The 17,133-nt window shown below is 33.7% G+C and overlaps 1 protein-coding gene across 1 annotated transcript; it reads left to right on the top strand.

The window, feature by feature from the left end:
• Positions 1-13,206: 13,206 nt before the first annotated feature.
• LOC7469200 (bidirectional sugar transporter SWEET1) lies at positions 13,207-16,583 on the top strand. The gene is made up of 6 exons (XM_024600850.2): positions 13,207-13,333; positions 13,482-13,518; positions 13,984-14,079; positions 14,574-14,853; positions 15,927-16,046; positions 16,181-16,583. Exons 1-6 carry the CDS (start codon positions 13,300-13,302, stop codon positions 16,358-16,360), a joined length of 747 nt encoding a protein of 248 aa, XP_024456618.1. The 5' UTR covers positions 13,207-13,299; the 3' UTR covers positions 16,361-16,583.
• Positions 16,584-17,133: the final 550 nt, after the last annotated feature.

The following is a 17,133-nucleotide window of genomic DNA, read 5'->3' as shown; positions in this document are numbered from 1 at the left end:
CGTAATTCTGTCCAACAACCCTAAATACGAAAGTGCCACCTCATTATCATCTATCGTAAGAGTGTGTTTGGCAGTGTGGTTACAGGTGCTTTTCAAATAATTTTTTGTACCAAAATATATGTCAATGATGTTTTTTCATTTTTTAAAAATTATTTTTGACATCAGCACATCAAAACGATCCAAAATATACAAACCATATTAAATTTTAGTAAAATATTTTTTTTTTAATTTTTTGGGAACGCAGCCGCAGCCGCATTCCCAAACGTTCCTAAGAAGAAGAAAAAAGCTTCTTGTGTATCTTTAAGAAATGGGATAATGGGCACCGAGGCTTCTGCCCAGCGGTCATGGCGGTTTTCCTGCCTCTATATTCTGGGTTCAAGCCTCAGCGTGTATGCATGTTATCCTAGCGGTACCTTATCTGTCTACTAGGCTTGCAAGGTGTTCAGTGGGTCTAAGAATTAGTCGTGGTGCGCGTAAACTGGCCCGGACACCCCGGGTTATAAAAAAAAAAGAGATAATTGTACTATAAATATGTCAATTTTTAAAGTTGTAGTTTCTAAATTTTAATTTCTCTATTCGAGCACATTAATTTTTTCAAAACTATTAATAAATTATTTTTAATTCAAATTCTATCAATTTCTCTATTAAATGATTACTTGTATTTTATTATTAGAATTTGTTTACAAGTATAGTGTAATAAGAATTATTTTTCAAAATATTTTTCTCTTATCGTATCAAAACGATTTAAAATCACCGTTTTTTCAAACACATTCTTTATACTATAGCCAAGCTCTTAGGCTTTACACATTGAAACTAAAACGACCTCAAGACGTATAACTGGTCCATCGAGGAAACAAGGATCCCAGCTTGTCTAGATTTCGAGAATCGCATTCTAAAGCAGGAAAAGAATTGAAGATATATCATGTTTGGCTACGTGTTTGAATATTTCATGGAGTGGTATCCTGCTTCATGGGGCACTAAAGATGGGCCAAACAAAAGAATCGAAAGGAGATTAAAGCTTAATAAATGCCAGCGAGCTTCCGTCCACAGCTTGATTTCATATTTCTACCTGTGATAATTGGAATAGTATATGACACTGAATCTTGTTCCTATCCTGCGTAGGATTATAAATGCTTTCGGTCTCATATGTGGCCAAGCCTCGCCTAAGTAAATCCACTAAACCAGGCAGTATACTGAAGGAAGAGAGCCCTCCCTTCGACGGCAATTTGCATTCAAAGCCTTCAGTATCAGATCTTGTTCATGTTGCGGTGAATGGTTATGATGGGTCCTAGTCTTGAGCTTGATGTTCAATGGTCCTGATGTGGACTGCGACCGCGGGCCCTTTCTTTTCTCTGCTTTGAACAGATCCTTTTTTGTCGTTTTTCCTTTTATTAAAAAATAATATAAATTTAAATCTTGCTTTAACGTTAATTTGTTTATGTAACATGATATTAGAGTTTTAATAACCGGGTTACGAGTTTTAATCTTATTATTTTTATTTATTTGATAAAAATTAAACACAAGATAGTGTATGTTTGTGTAAGTTTCAAGTCCAAAGAGCTTTTATTTGAAGAGGTGTGTTAGAGAATAATATAAATTATATTTTAAAATCTTATTTAAAAATTTAAATTATTAAACTGAAATATTTATTTGATATATTTACTTTTGGATTATAAAAAGCTAATGGTCTGATCATAACCCTACCATCTCTCTTTTTCTTATGAGCATACTCCCTTGGGATCCAAAACAAGACTCCACAAGACTATATGGTACTCTTAATTTATAATACTAAGGGAAATGTTATTTTCAGGGCTAACAAATTCATGCTAATCTCCTAAACCAACTGGATCATCTTATCCGCTTATAAATACTCCCACCATCAAAAAGAGGAACCAAACTCTAACCAGGTTAAGCCACCAAAGTGACCGGCTCATCACGCGAGTCCCAATAATCCTGACCTGCAATCAGGCTAAATACACACGTCTGGTTACTCGTGGGACCGACCAATCCCATCAATTGCATTTTGACACGTGATGCACCCCTTGCGTGGCACTGTAACGAATTAGGCAACAGCTTTGAAGGAGGCGCTAGACCTGATCTGTATCAATCTTGATTGTTCTCGGGAGTAAAGACATTTTGCGGGAAGGCAACGAAGTTGCCGATTTATCTAGCCAATTTGGGGGCCAAGCAATCTGAGCAGATGATCCACCTTATCATAAATTCGTAATATTCTTCAGGCAGATTTGATTTGGAACTCTGTATTAACTAGAGGTGGCTAGTGTTGAAATTGTATAAAAAGAAAGAAGTAAAGACACGCCAGTCTCTAAAGGGGCAAAAAAAGAAGAAAAGGCAAATGCTGTGCTGGCCGAAGTAACTACTATGGTAGTGAAACAACAAAGTTGCCTCTAGGTAGCTACCGAGAGGATAAGAGTTGGGCCAAGAGAGTTTTTGTTCATTGATAAATGAATTGCTATGGCCTATAGTCTTATCAAATTTCAGTTAATGAAAAAACTCATCATCCTACGAGCAAAGTGTCTACTGCTCAAGCCAACTATCAATCTTGAGAATGAATCACAAAAAAGAGAAGGACTGAGAGATTAATGGCGATGGGTTACACACATAGCACCCATTTTGGCAATGTCTTGTGTTCGACGAGGCCTAATTTGTTTCTCTCTAAGCTCAATTCATCGGGATAGTTTAGTTTCCACATACAGTATTCCTTGCATTATCATATTCCCTACGGTCAACAATGGCAGGATCATTAAGTGTAGTGCCAGCGGTTTTTCACAGAATTGTTTGCGTATTTGAGAATAAATCGGCACCATGCATTCTTATACAAGTTGGGTACCAGTACTGGTTCGTTTTCCGTGTATCCGAGGACATGCGGTAAATGGATTCCGAGGGAAGAAAGGAGCAGCATGGTTTTAAACAAGCTGGCTATCACTGCAGGTACTGGTTTTCTGGGACTCGCTTAGAAATACTTAAAGCTTCACTGCCGAAGGTGACAAGAGTTGTCAGGAACCTTTAATTGGTCGATTGAATCAAGGGACATTGTGATTTGCAACGTTGTGAATGCCAGGCATTTGCTTAAAAACCAAAAGGGCATGAAAGGCAGGCTTCCAGAGTCACGGGTGTTTAGCCGAGTACCTTCTACAGTAGCAAGTTTTTTTAATCCGGAATTTGCAGTGGTGAAAGAAAACAACCCTGAAATTTCTTTTCTTTAGCCACCCAAAATGTAGAGAATGAAAGCATTTATAAAGTTTTTATAAATAAACTAATTACATCAGTATTTATTTTCTCACTTAAACTCATGATTTAAAACAAAATATTGACAATTAATAAAATGTCATATTGAGAATGTGATGTAAAAGTTTAATATTAAACTTTTAGTGGTTTGACTTGACCTTTTAGTGACCAGTTTATCATTGTAATTAATATCCTTTCATCAATAATGTTTTGATTTAACATTAAATCATAGAGTAGGTGTGCCATGTTAAATCATGTATGTATCGCTTGAATAAAATTTGAAACTCTTTTCAAATCTCATTCTATTTTGGCCAATAATTTCTTAGTCAATACTATGTTAGAACATGTGAAATATTTTTTTTAATTCACCTAAGGTGATGAATCCTCTCTTGATCACGCAAGTACCTTCATATAGTTCATGTTATACCCATTTTTTGTCCTTTCATTACCTCCATTAAGATAACATGATCAAATAATATTCTTTATATAAGATGACATAGTGATCTCAAGTCTAATGATCACTTACACAACCGTCATATAAGCCTTTCCATAGATATAGGTGATCTTTCCATATGAAATTCTCATACGGATCAGTTCAGTGTATATGTCTTACGACAAGCACCTATACATTAGTTCTAGGTATCCTTTATACCTCAACTTATGAGAACAATTGCTTCTTTTTTTTAAGGAAAGAAAATAATATTTACTAGTCTTTACAACTTTAATGAATGTTCAATATTTAAGAGAGCATCGACCAAGAATATTTTAGGAACAATGCTTTGATGCAATAAGAATTCCATAATTATAACAACTTTATAATTTCATTTGCAAAGCATTTTTATACCATAGACTTTAACTTTACTTTAGATTCATTAATATAATATTATATGAATATTAAATAAAAATTAAGCCTTTATTAATAATAAATATGTATTTACATGAATGTCATGTGTAACCAACCGATTGGTTATAGAGTATATTAAACTAACATCTAGATCCTTTATGGATTGGAATCAACCACCAAATTTGATGAGGATAAGAAAAATGATATTGAAGGGGAAGACTTTGATGCAAGAATCTCAATATATGATGAAACTAAGTATGCCAAATAAGTTCATGTTACGTCAATTGAGGAGCACGTTGCGTTGGTGGTTCTAGAAGTGTTTTTTGATGAAGAAAATGATGCAGAATGTGCTTCACATGTGATTAAAGAGAATTCTAAAATTAATGGGCTCAAAATTAATGTTCTTGGATAGAAAAATATTGAACTTGTCAATGTTTCCAACAATGTTCCAGAAACAATTGTCAATAGTTCAGAACATTATAGAGCTGATAAAGACAAAGGAGTTGAGTTGTTCTTCCATGATAATCCAAGGTAAAGGATTCCAATTGAAGGCTTCTATAAAAGATCATGGAAGTGATTTGATTGGACATCCACAAGATCGAGAAAAGAACTATATGAACTTGAGGATAAATTTTTCTCAACTAGGAAAATATGACATTAACGTATCTTTAAATAGTTCGACTGAAGTTGGGTTATTTGAGTTTAAGTTGAAAACATGAATGAATGAAGTTCTTGAAGAAGTTTAGTGTCAGTCCAGAGGTCAAATTTGAGCCTGTATTTTCATGTCTTCAATGCATGGTAAAATAATAATCTTATCATATGTAGTTTTCAAGTTCAAAATGTGATCTTTTTAAATTGTCAAATCTTGCATGCATTAGAGTTTTCTACAAAAAGTAATGACTATTTTTTTTTAGCGATAAACTATATCTTAAATTTGTATCTCTAAAGTAATGATTTATTTTGTATTCTTAAAGTGACGAGTTTATCTACATTTGTATCTTTTTGATTTTGTATCTTGAAGCAGTAAACAAAAATATGTATTCTATCCACTCCATCCCATTATCAAACTTAACAAGCAATGGGGTCAAGTTTTTATGATCTGAGATCAAAACGTTCTACCAGATGCAATGGACCACAGTGGGACCAATTTTGAACATGCTTGCCCAAATCTTAAACATTTTGGTCTTTGAAATTATTTTTATATATTACTATAATAATGAAAGGTGTAAGGAAAGTAATGTGTAGAACTCTCGTTCTGAAATCTGGAGAACCTCCGAAGTTATTGTGACAATTTAATGACCACCGGTGCTTTTAGGTGGCCTTCGGTTCATGTACATATGCCACTTGCCTAGTAGTTTCTCTATACAAAATTGATTTATAAAACAGTCTTTATCGCCTACCATAGCTTGATCTCATCCTTCCAATTTCGTATGCTTTGTAGGCTCGCCATTAAACTATATATAATAAATTTATAAAACAGTGTCTATATCCCCCCACAGCTTGATATCTTCCTCACAATTTCATATGCTTTTTTTGCTCGCCATCTAATTATATATATATATATATATATATATATACACACACACACACACACACACACACACACACACACACACACACACACACACACACACACATATAGTTTTTAGTTTCACTTCCAAACAATTTTATACATTGATTTTATGAGTTTTGATTCATTTTTAAGAGTTCTCATATTTATTTATATTTAATTTTCTTAAGAAACAATTTCATTTTATTAAAACATTGTCGTTTTTTTGGTTCTAATAGAAGATTTTTATTAAAAATCAAAATAGTTTAGAATTGAAATTGATATAAAGATTTTTTTATGTTTTTAAATCATGTTAATATTTTAATATCAAAAATAAATTTTAAGAAACAATAATAAAAATATTATTTTAATAAATTTTAGAGTAAAAACCACTTTAAAAGATAATATTTATAACAATTTTAAACATGGCTTTAATAAAAAAACACTAATTGAAGTTATTTTAAAGGGTCGTTTAAATGTCATTGAACAAGAAAAAATATTTAGCCGCAATTATTATACAATTTTATTCAACTATTTTTTTTATAGCAGTTTATAGCTAAAATTAGTAAAATTGATAATTTTTTTACTAGTTTACAGACTCACGCTATATTGTGTGTCAAATAAAAAACTAAATTAATATAAAAAAAACATATTCATGTTGTAGATAACTATTTGACATTGTTATTAAATCTGGCTCAACAAATTATCCTTGAAACCTTCTGATCTGATTTTTATCTAACCTGGGTTTAAAGTTAAATAAAGTGGGAGTTGTCTCAACGTGATTCAGTTAACTTGGCTGGTACAAAAACAACCCGACTGATATGTAAAAAACATCTGAGTTGAAATTGAGAAAATATAATGAAATTAACAGGAAAAAAAACCTCTTGATTTGACTTCTTGCATGATCGATTTTAAAATTAAATCTTGTGAGAGTTGTTTTAATGTAATCAAACGACTTGGTTGAACCGAAAGCAATCTAGATTACAGTTAAAAAATTATAATGATGAGATTGAGAAGAAGAAAAAATAAAAGAGAAAAAGGGAGGAAATGAAAAAAAAAATTGATGGGATAAGTTTTTTTAAAAAAAAAAAACGAAAAGAAGCTTCATGAATCATAAAAACAGTTGAGCTGCAGTTCATTTAGCATAGAAGATAATTCTGCCAACGTGGGATTTAAGTTGTGAATCATGATTGACTACCTAATTTTCTGTATTTCTACAATTTCTATAAATTTTAAACAGCTCATGGCAACGGAAAGTTAATTTGATTGGCTGGTCTAAAACTTTTGATGGACATGTTATTATTTGTACTCTTTATAGTTACCAGAATTTTGATTATATATTAATTAATTAATAAAATTCTAAAAGATATGAATAAATTTTTTCTAGGCTGTTTTTTAATTGATTTTTTTCAGTTTTATCTTTCAACATTAAATTTGTTAGATATTGATATTTTTTTTAATTTATATTTTTTATAAGATTATCTGAATATCATGAACAAAGTCACGAGTTTAGAATAACTATATAAAAATAAATGTGACTTGGTAATTTGTAAGGGACTTCACAAAAATTAAAAAAAAAATCTAATTTGATAAAATTATATAAAAATAATATATATATATATATATATATATTATTCTTATCTAAAATTCATAAGCAAATTTTTAAAAGAAATCTACATTCATGTAAATTTATTTATAAATTAATTATTAATATTACCAGCAAATAGCTATTTAAATGAGCCCACTCACCTACCCACATGGTCTCAAAGAAAAAAGTCAACCTCGTGCCTTTTTTAAATGAACAAATAACATGTTGTTTGCTCATTATTATTTGTTTAATAGAATGAATGATTTGTTGTTTATTTGTGCTCTATAAATTTAAATGAATAAATGATGTATCATCTAGTTTTATAAATTTAAATTATTCTTAGTGACTAGAAAATTAAAAATTAAATTTTTAGACCCTAAAAACTAATTTTCAACATGTTTTCTTCTAAAAATACCTAAATCAACATTGTAGGAAACTCAATACCTCTATTTTCAATCTCAAAATCAAACTAAACAAAAAAAAAAAAACAAGTTTTGATGTATTTTTTTCAAGCATGGTTAAGGAGTAAAACCACTTCGTCAAACTCTTTTAACACCAAAATGAAGTTTAAAATTGAAAACTAAACACTTAAAAAGAATCAAATAAATAAATAAATATATATATATATATATATATATAAAGGATCAAAAAGTATTTTTTTTCTAAGAAAGGTTGCGCACACGGTTCAATCTTTGCTGGTATTTCTATCAAAAGCCTAGTAAACCGAAATTCAATGGATGCTAATATAAATTCAAATGAGAGGTGTATCTCCTCTGTATTATTTTCTCGTAAATGAGGAGCACACGCTTAAAATTCTCTTTGCAACTTTACAAGCAACAAATCATGAGGGTTTGTAATCCTCCAGTCAAAGGAATTGGAATGGTTTGTAATTGTAATAAGATTATTTGCATTCTGTACACACAGTCTAAACTGAACGTGTTCAGCAAGATGGAGAGTGCAGAGGGATGTCATCATGAGTGGAAATTTATGTTTTATTTTTATTATTAAACAAAGAAATAACTATATATATATCTCTGGAAATAGTTATCTGTAAGACTATATTAAACAAAGAAATAACTATATATATCTCTGGAAATAGTTATCTGTAAGACTATCCATCGAGAGTAATTCATGTCCAACAAAATTAGGTGCACAGTTAAGTGTTAACCTCAAATGATATACACATACGCGCTTTCTTTTTGGCATAAGCTCTATACATGTTACATTCATGTGAGTAGGTAATTTGGAAACTATCAACTCAATCATTCTTGGCTATTGGCATCCAAAGTTTTGGTAAATTTGTAATGCTAAACCTTGTTTTCAAACTCTAGAAAATATGGGTATTGATTTATCATTATATTTTTAATGTGGATTCAGCTACGTACTAAGTTCAAACAGACAGAGGTCAAACAAGTTGCCATACCTAATATTCTTGAGTTCCGCTACATGTTAAATCTAAGTACATATAGGTTTGGTGAGCTATTAGACCCAATGTTTTTAGGTTCAACTACGTGCTGAACCCAAATAAATATGGGTATAACAAGCTGTCAGACCTAACATCCTTGAGTTCAGCTATGTGCTGAGCCCAAATAAATATAGCTCTCACGAATTACGATAACTAACATCATTGGATTAAGCTACACACTGAACTAAATACATATGGGTCTGGCGAGCTGCCAAACCCAACGTCAATGGGTTCAATTATGCGCTAAGCCCAAACAGACGTGGGTCTGGCGAGCTGTTAGACCTAACATCCTTGGGTTCAACACATATATGGGTTTGGCAAATTGCAAGACCCAACATCCTTTTATTCAGCTCTGGCTGAGCCCAAATAAATATGGGTTCGGCTACGCATTAAATCCAAGCACATATGAGGTTGGTGAGCTGTCAGACCCAACGTTATTGGGTTTAGCTACACGCTAAGCCTAAACAGATGTGAGTCTGGCGAGTTGTCAAACCTGACATCATTCGATTCAGCTACATATTAATCCCAAATTCATAGAGGTCTGGTGAGTTGTAATACTCAACATCCTTAGATTCAAATACGCGCCGAACCCAATTACATATGGGGCTGACAAGCTGCTAGACCCAAGATCCTTGGGTATAGCTATGCATTAAGCCCAAATAGATAGGGATCTGGTAAGTTTCCATACCCAACATCCTTGAGTTTAAATACGCGTTGAGCTCAAGTACATATGGGGCTGACTAACTGCCAAACCCAATGTCATTAGGTTCAGCTACACGCGAAGCCCAAACAGAGATGGGTTTGGCATGTTGTCAAGCCTAATATCCTTAGGTTTAGCAACACGTTGGAACCAATTAGACGTGGGTCTGACAAACTGCTAGACCCAACATCCTTGGGTTCAATTACATGCTGAGTCCAAGTACATATGGTTCTGGCGAGCTGTCAGACTCAATATTTTTTGGTTCACCTACGTGCTGAGTCTAAACAGACATGAGTCTATCAAACTGTGAAACCCATCACCCCTGGATCTAGCTACGCGCTGAGTCCAAGCAGACATTGGTCTAGCAAACTATTAGACTCACCGCCCATGGGCTTGGTATCGTGCCAAGTCCAAGTGGATATGGGTCTGACGACCATTATAGGCCCTGTGTTGGGCTATGAGACTTCGTTTGTTTATTATTATGACTTTTAACATAAAACGTTGATGTCAAGAATACTTATCTCTCTACACTTTTAAGTGTATAAAAATCTTTTAAGGGCTTACCATATTTCCATCGCCATTAATACTGTACAAGGGGTATTTATCCCTCATCAATATGGTGTAAGGGATAATTGTCCTTATTTAATATTGTGTAAGGGATATTTATCCCTCGTTATTACTAACAGGAGGAAATGACTCTTCAACCTCTCCATTCCAACAACATGACAAGGTTCAAGTGCTATAAATACTCATATGAACCACTCATGTAAAGGGTTCACAATTTATATTCTCTAAGTATTTATATTTTAATTCTCAGAACATTTATCATACAAAAACAATAACAAACACTCTTGTTCTTAGAATTTAAAACTCATTATCTTATTTATTGCAATCTCTTACTAAAAATCACTGACTTTATTATCTAGAGGTCTCTAAACCCCATCAAAAGATATTGTTTTATAGATGTTAGGCCTTTTACCCTCAATCATCAACTTCATGAAATTTAAAAAAAAAAATGTTGACATGAATGTGTGATTACTCATTTTCTAAACATTCAAAAATCTCATTTATGAGCAAATTAGATTTTAGAATATCATAAGGTATACAGTGAATGACAAGACCATACGAATTATAAACAAATGATTTGAATGGATTGATATTTATCGGTTCACGATCATATACATAGCTCTACGATCCCTTGTGTTCTATATATTCTTTAAGCAAACGTTAATTTGTCATTTTGATGATTAGATAACCCCTTCAATCGGCATTGCTCGGGTGGATATATGCTGTTTTCCTAGGCTATTTTGATCATGTGTCCTTGCATTGAACATCACTTCTCTCCATTGATGTTTCTTACTACTCCTTTTAGCATCAATTCTCTCAATTATTGTATCTTCGCCTTTCCCTTTCTAAGGAAAAAAGAAGCTTTGCTTGTCTCGTCCATTGATTATATTATCTCTGCTTTTTATAATGATTAAAATATTGTAACTTGTTAGCAAATGAATACAGGAATATAAGCCAAAAGCTTCATGTTAATATTGCGAGTGAAAATAGACGAGACATTTATGAAACTAACTAATACTAATACTAATTCTCATACTCATTATTACTATATTTATTGGATTTAAAAAAAAAAAAAAACAATACTGACTGTTTTACCGAATAAAACATCCATTGAATGCACGGGTTAGAAGAACGACTAGTCGTATGCAATATGACATTGATGTTATGATTGTAACCAATAACAAAATAAAAGCTCAATGATTGAATTGAATTAAGGGGAAAACATCACTTTTGCCTGGCATTCTTCCAAATTCCCTTTTGCGAAGCCTATGTGATGAGTTTTTGATAGGTATATAAGAAGATTAGCTTCTTCTTCTTTTTTTTTCTTTTTTCTTTTTGAGTTTAAATATGAAGGTCAGTAAAATTCATTAAATTAAATCAAGTCTATGTATATTAGAAAAAATCTCGAGCCCGTTTGATATTATGGTATGGTAATGGTTGTTTTTAAAAGTGTTTTTTGTTTGGAAATACATTGAAATAATATTGTTTTTATTTTAAAAAAAATTATTTTTAATATCAGCACATCAAAAAGAACAAACAGACTCTAAATCTCACACATCACATTTATATCTAAATCAAGAACATTCAAAACAAATTATTTGAAATCTTCATTGTGAATATGTATTTATCCTTTTAAAATATGTCAAGTATTTATATATATATATATACACACACTTTATTCTATTCCACATCCATTAATCTCTACTTTTCTTCGGTGGCCATCCCAATTTCAACATTCTAGTTCTGCCCGTAATGATAATGGTTGGTGCTATCCATGAAAGCATTTTGTCTTAGAAAAATAAAAAAAAACACTCCACAACAACAATATGTATTATTACCATTAAGCCATTATAGTATTACCACAAGCAAAAAAAAATTAATCAGAAGTACGACGATTTCTGTTACCGTTAGAACCTCTCGATATGAAAGTGGGGGAAAAAGTCGACAACACCACGACACGAGTGAACGCCATGAAGTAACGTTTTGAGGTAATTCCCTATGTTATTGTGCAATATACTCCAGTGTTTTTTGTGCACGAGGTTGTATGAGCTACAGACAATTTGAATTTCAAAGCAGATTGCTTGGTTTGACAGGCAAGGTCCAAGAGAGGCCGGATCACGGCACACAAAATTTCAGCATAAGACACCAAGAAATTAGTGGCTTGAGAAGATGATAGACTAAATGAATCAATGTTAATTCTTGATCCCACAAATTAAAACCATGACTTAGAGACAAAGATACCCTTTGCATGAAGAAGAGACAAATCTCAATTAAGTCTAATGTTTGCACGTAATTTATTTATTGCAAGAGTAATAGGAGTGGATTTACAGATAAAATATCTTAGAGAGGAGGGGCTACTTTCTATTAGCATTTGGGTCGGCAGAACAGATAGCGCCTGGTAGACTGTGTGTAGGCTCAAGCACGCCTCATTTGTAACTGCACCCTGTGACTAACTCCCAGCTAATTCATGCCATGGTGCATGTTTATTTCATGTGTATATTTCCTTCTTTTATCCTCTTAATCCTGTTTTGCGTCTTAATTAATTTATGAAAGCTCACATACAAAATCTTGATACGTAAGATAGTAGCCTGTTGTGTAAGAAGTTGAAGCGATACGTAAGATAGTAGCCTGTTGTGTAAGAAGTTGAAGCTGTGCGAAAATGGGAATCAGCGTGAAAGCATTATTTAGATATATGTTTTAGTGAAAAACATTTTAAAAAGTAATTCTACCGAACAGACTTGAAAGAATCAGTGAGATAGGATAATCATTTTAATTATTTTTTTCTTAAAATGATTTTCGCCTTCAAAAGATAAAATGCTAAAGGCCCTTCTTCACCTTATCCCCACCTGCAGACACCGGCTTCAAACGTGTGATTCATCTCCCAAATCCCTTATGTTTTGAAGAAGAAGAAGAAGAAGGTGTGGAAGGTTTCTATGCTATCCAGTATGACAATGCCTTTTGAACCGTAATACGGACATCTCGGAATTATTAGGAGTAATTATCTGAAAGAAGCTAATATTCCAGAATAAAAGACAAAAAAAAATAAGTTTTATTAGTTTTATTGCGTAACAACTTTTTAACCCAATCAAACATCGCTTTCACCCTACATGAACTAATGCCATTATGATGCCAGTTAACTAGCACACAGGATCTCCCCCACTGGGCAAGTCAGTAAGCAAGCAAACAGATGAGAACGGAAGGAAAGAATTTTACTGCGGTAATTTTCTTGTTTCAGTTCTATATAAACCAATGGCTTCTGGCTTGCTCTGCATATATTATTTCCCTCTGCTAAAAAGATTCTTCTCCTTTGGAAGTTTCAACGTTTCCAAGGTTGAAGATAATGGATGTCCTGCATTTCTTGTTTGGAGTTTTTGGTGGGTTCTTTTAATTTCATCAATCAATCTCACCTTTGCACTTGGTTTTCTTTCTTCTTCTTCTTCTTGTTTCTGAACAAAATGTTTTCTTCTTCCTTTTTTTTTTCGAGGGGACTAATCAATGGTTTCTCTCTGTTTCTTTCTCCAGGAAATGCCACTGCTTTGTTTCTCTTCTTGGCTCCAACGTATGCACCAGAACTTTTCGTTAGCTCCATCTCTGTCTCTGTTCAACACTAGCACACACATGCACGACAACACCTGATTGACATTTATGGAGTTTCTTGGTTTTGACAAGTTCGCTTTGTAGCTTCTAATGGCTGTTTTCAGTCATGGGGAAGACAAGAAAGATTATCTTCCTCTCTGGCTATAGAAATGCCTTTTGAGTCATGATCAGATTTCTTCAACTTTGGGCTGTTTTCTTGAAAAATGATTCTCTTCTAAACCCATCCTTCTTTTCCTATGATCTTTTTTAACTTGCTGGATCTCTATCTTGTTTTTCCTTTGCAGTTTTGGGGTGCTACTAGTTTTACCACTTTGTTCATATATTTCTGTATTTGGGTGATCGAGATTCAATGATCATTAAATGAAAACTTGCCTGATTTGTTAGAATAGGATAAAGTTAATGTGGACTATGGCTAATTTGTTGATAGGATAACTTTCAAGAGGATCATAAGAAGCAAATCCATAGAGCAGTTCTCTGGCATTCCGTATGTGATGACCTTGCTCAACTGCCTCCTTTCCGCTTGGTGCGTGCTTCTCGTTTCTTCAACCACCTCTTCTCTCTTTACTTCTTGGCTCTTGTGTATTACACCTTCTGAATTGTATTTTCGGTTCATCTTTAAAAGGGTATTCTTGTAAACCAACTGCTAAATATGAGCTGCTTTTGGTTGTCATCAACAATGAGCTCAAAAGACAAAAATTATAGCCACCTTCGGTACATCCTCAAACGATATACATTTGAAGCCAATCCAAGAAGATGCAATTCAGTGTGATGAATTTTTATTTTTTTTTCCCAGTCTGCTATTGCTTTGCGGCTTAATTTACTCTATTTTGGTATATATTGGACACAACGAACAAAGCATGGTGCTGTTTTTATATATATCTTTTTTAATTGATGATTTAGGTGATCAGGTTTCATTAAGCTTGTTAAATTGGACAGGTGCAGCTTTTATTTTCTTGGGGTCATGCATTTTTGTCTAATCACTACCACTTAATCGTTAATTTTTATACTTCGTGGCAGGTATGGACTGCCTTTCGTGTCCAAGAACAATGTTTTGGTGTCAACAATCAATGGAGCTGGCTCAGCAATTGAAACCATCTATGTGTTGATCTTCATCATCTATGCACCAAAGAAAGAGAAGGCTAAAGTCCTTGGCCTCCTCACTCTTGTGATCACCATCTTTACTGGCGTGGCCTTGGTGTCCCTTTTTGCTCTTCATGGCAACGCCAGGAAGCTATTCTGTGGCTGTGCTGCTGCTGTTTTCTCTATTATCATGTATGGCTCCCCACTGTCTATCATGGTAAGTCAAGTTACTCTCAAGTTCTTCACTCTTTTGTGTAAGTTGCTCCATCAGCCGATTTGTTTTAGTTATTGGACCACTGCATCACGAGGTTCATTTTAGCTGCTCAGTAAGGCCCTTTTATGAAGTCATCAGAGAGTAGCTACTATTTGATATATTTTAGAGCACTCTGGTCTGGCTCTGTCAACTAATAACAAGTTCTTTTTGCTTATCTGTAAGATTGCTTTATCAGAGAGTAGTTATTTAGCTCTGTTTTAGCTGCGCCATCCTTAAAAGTTTGCTTCATTGGATCCAACTTGTTATTCGAATTTTCCTCAATCTCCTATGGTAGTCTGCACTAGAAAGGTACATTATTGTCCTTTGTGAGAGAAACAGAGAGGATATTTGTCTACTGCAGTGCTTCACTAGTCATAATCTATTGGGATTAAGAAAATTACATGACTAAGTCTGTGTTTGTCATTGCTATAGTTTTTATTATTATGGTTTGAAAAAATAAATTAAAAAAAAAAGCTATTAATTATAGTTTTTTTAACTAAGATTTTAAAAAAGATATTTTTTAATTAAATTCATGAAAAAATATAATTTATATTAATTAAACAAATATTTTTATATTTATAGCTGAGATAAAACACAAAACACCACGTAGCATAAATAAACGGAGGCATAAAGTAGCATAAGGTAAACAAGTTGGGGAGATGCCAAATCCTTTGTCCTTTGGGGGCACCAGTGAGAGAATTCGTAGCATGGAAATGAAAATAATATTCCTTGTGATTCTAATTTGACGAGCTAACTTTTTTGTTATGACAGTTTTGACTCTGTGCATGTATAAATTACTGCTGACTTTCTGTGGTTTGGGACATGGTTTGCTTTCTCCAGAAAATTAGAAAAACTAATTTTGTTGCCATGCCTGTGAAAGGGTGTTGGGCTGTTAATGATTTCTTCTTCATCGTTCTCTCCTATGGAAGGGGAGATACAACATATGTAGAGGATAATATCATATCATACAAGATATTATAAGCTATACAGTGCATTTTTTGTAAGATGATTGTATGTGATTTTGTCTGTACCTGCAGAGGACAGTGATTAAAACTAAGAGCGTCGAGTACATGCCATTCTTCCTGTCACTGTTTGTCTTCTTATGCGGCACTTCCTGGTTTGTCTATGGTCTACTTGGTAGAGACCCTTTCGTTGCCGTAAGTTCCTCAATCTCCATGCTTCCTTGTACCTGATCAATTTACTCACGTTAGGCTAGCTAGCACGTTGGTGCTGGTGCCCCATAATTAGGTTCCATGTGTGGAAAATATGCTTATGCTACCGTATATTACAGGTCCCAAATGGAGTTGGCTGTGGTCTAGGGGCATTACAGCTGATATTGTACTTCATCTACCGTAACAACAAGGGCGAGGCCAAGAAGCCCATCTCTACTCATTCACTAGAGATTGGTCCCGGAAAAGTCCACCAAGAGAAGAAATTGGTTGCCAATGGATCCCATGATGAACGAGTGTAGATGATTTCAGTGTGCAAGCTGCTTTATAATGCACAGGGACTGCCTCCCAGTTTACTTGTTACGCTTCAGATAACCTTCTTTGCTGCAAGTTTGATCACTTGTTAGGAGTCTTTGTTTCCAAGTTCGCTTTTAAACACTCTTGTATTTTTGCTCTGCAACTAATGACAGCCGCCTACCTAGATGATGATACTATAGAAACAAAAAGCAGGATGCTTTCGGCGGATCTTTTGGTTGTTGCGAATGTGGCTTGAGACACCTCTTTGTCGCATTCTATTATGTGTCATTTCCCATCCCAGTAACGTGTTGTGGGAAAGGATGCTTGCTCCTGTGTATCCTGGACGGTGAACGGCCATGTTCCCTTCACGTCATTTCCTTGAGAAAATTGCTCACAAAAAACTTGGTCTAGACAGCTTAATTTCCCAGCCCTTGAAATGATTGGTAGGACATTACCTGTCTGTTGATAAACATGAAAATGCGACTTCGCTTGCCAAAAATGGAACTGCTTTCGGTCGTGAACCAAAACGATGGCCAATATATGTCGTGGAGACAAAATTATGTGACGATGTGCAGCTGCAATAACCGGGGAACTGAAATTATTCTACCATGTGCAGGTGCAATAACTTGGTCTCAACAGGCATTGAAAAATTATCTACAAGTACCAAAAATTAATTGAATTATGATCTATTTGATAACGCAAATAAGAGTGAATAGTTATATTATAGAACACTAAAAAAATTTAATTTGGTATGTCAAACTCAAGATAACAATATCCT

Source organism: Populus trichocarpa, chromosome 5 (genome assembly GCF_000002775.5).
Source record: "Populus trichocarpa isolate Nisqually-1 chromosome 5, P.trichocarpa_v4.1, whole genome shotgun sequence".
Lineage (NCBI taxonomy): Eukaryota > Viridiplantae > Streptophyta > Magnoliopsida > Malpighiales > Salicaceae > Populus > Populus trichocarpa.
This window is presented reverse-complemented; position numbering and strand designations above follow the sequence as displayed.

Coding starts and splice junctions, on each gene's coding strand:
- LOC7469200 (XM_024600850.2), top strand. CDS start 13,300: ATGGATGTCCTGCATTTCTTGTTTGGAGTTTTTG. Junction 14,854..15,926: donor GCTCCCCACTGTCTATCATG/GTAAGTCAAGTT, acceptor CTGTACCTGCAG/AGGACAGTGATTAAAACTAA. Junction 16,047..16,180: donor GTAGAGACCCTTTCGTTGCC/GTAAGTTCCTCA, acceptor CGTATATTACAG/GTCCCAAATGGAGTTGGCTG.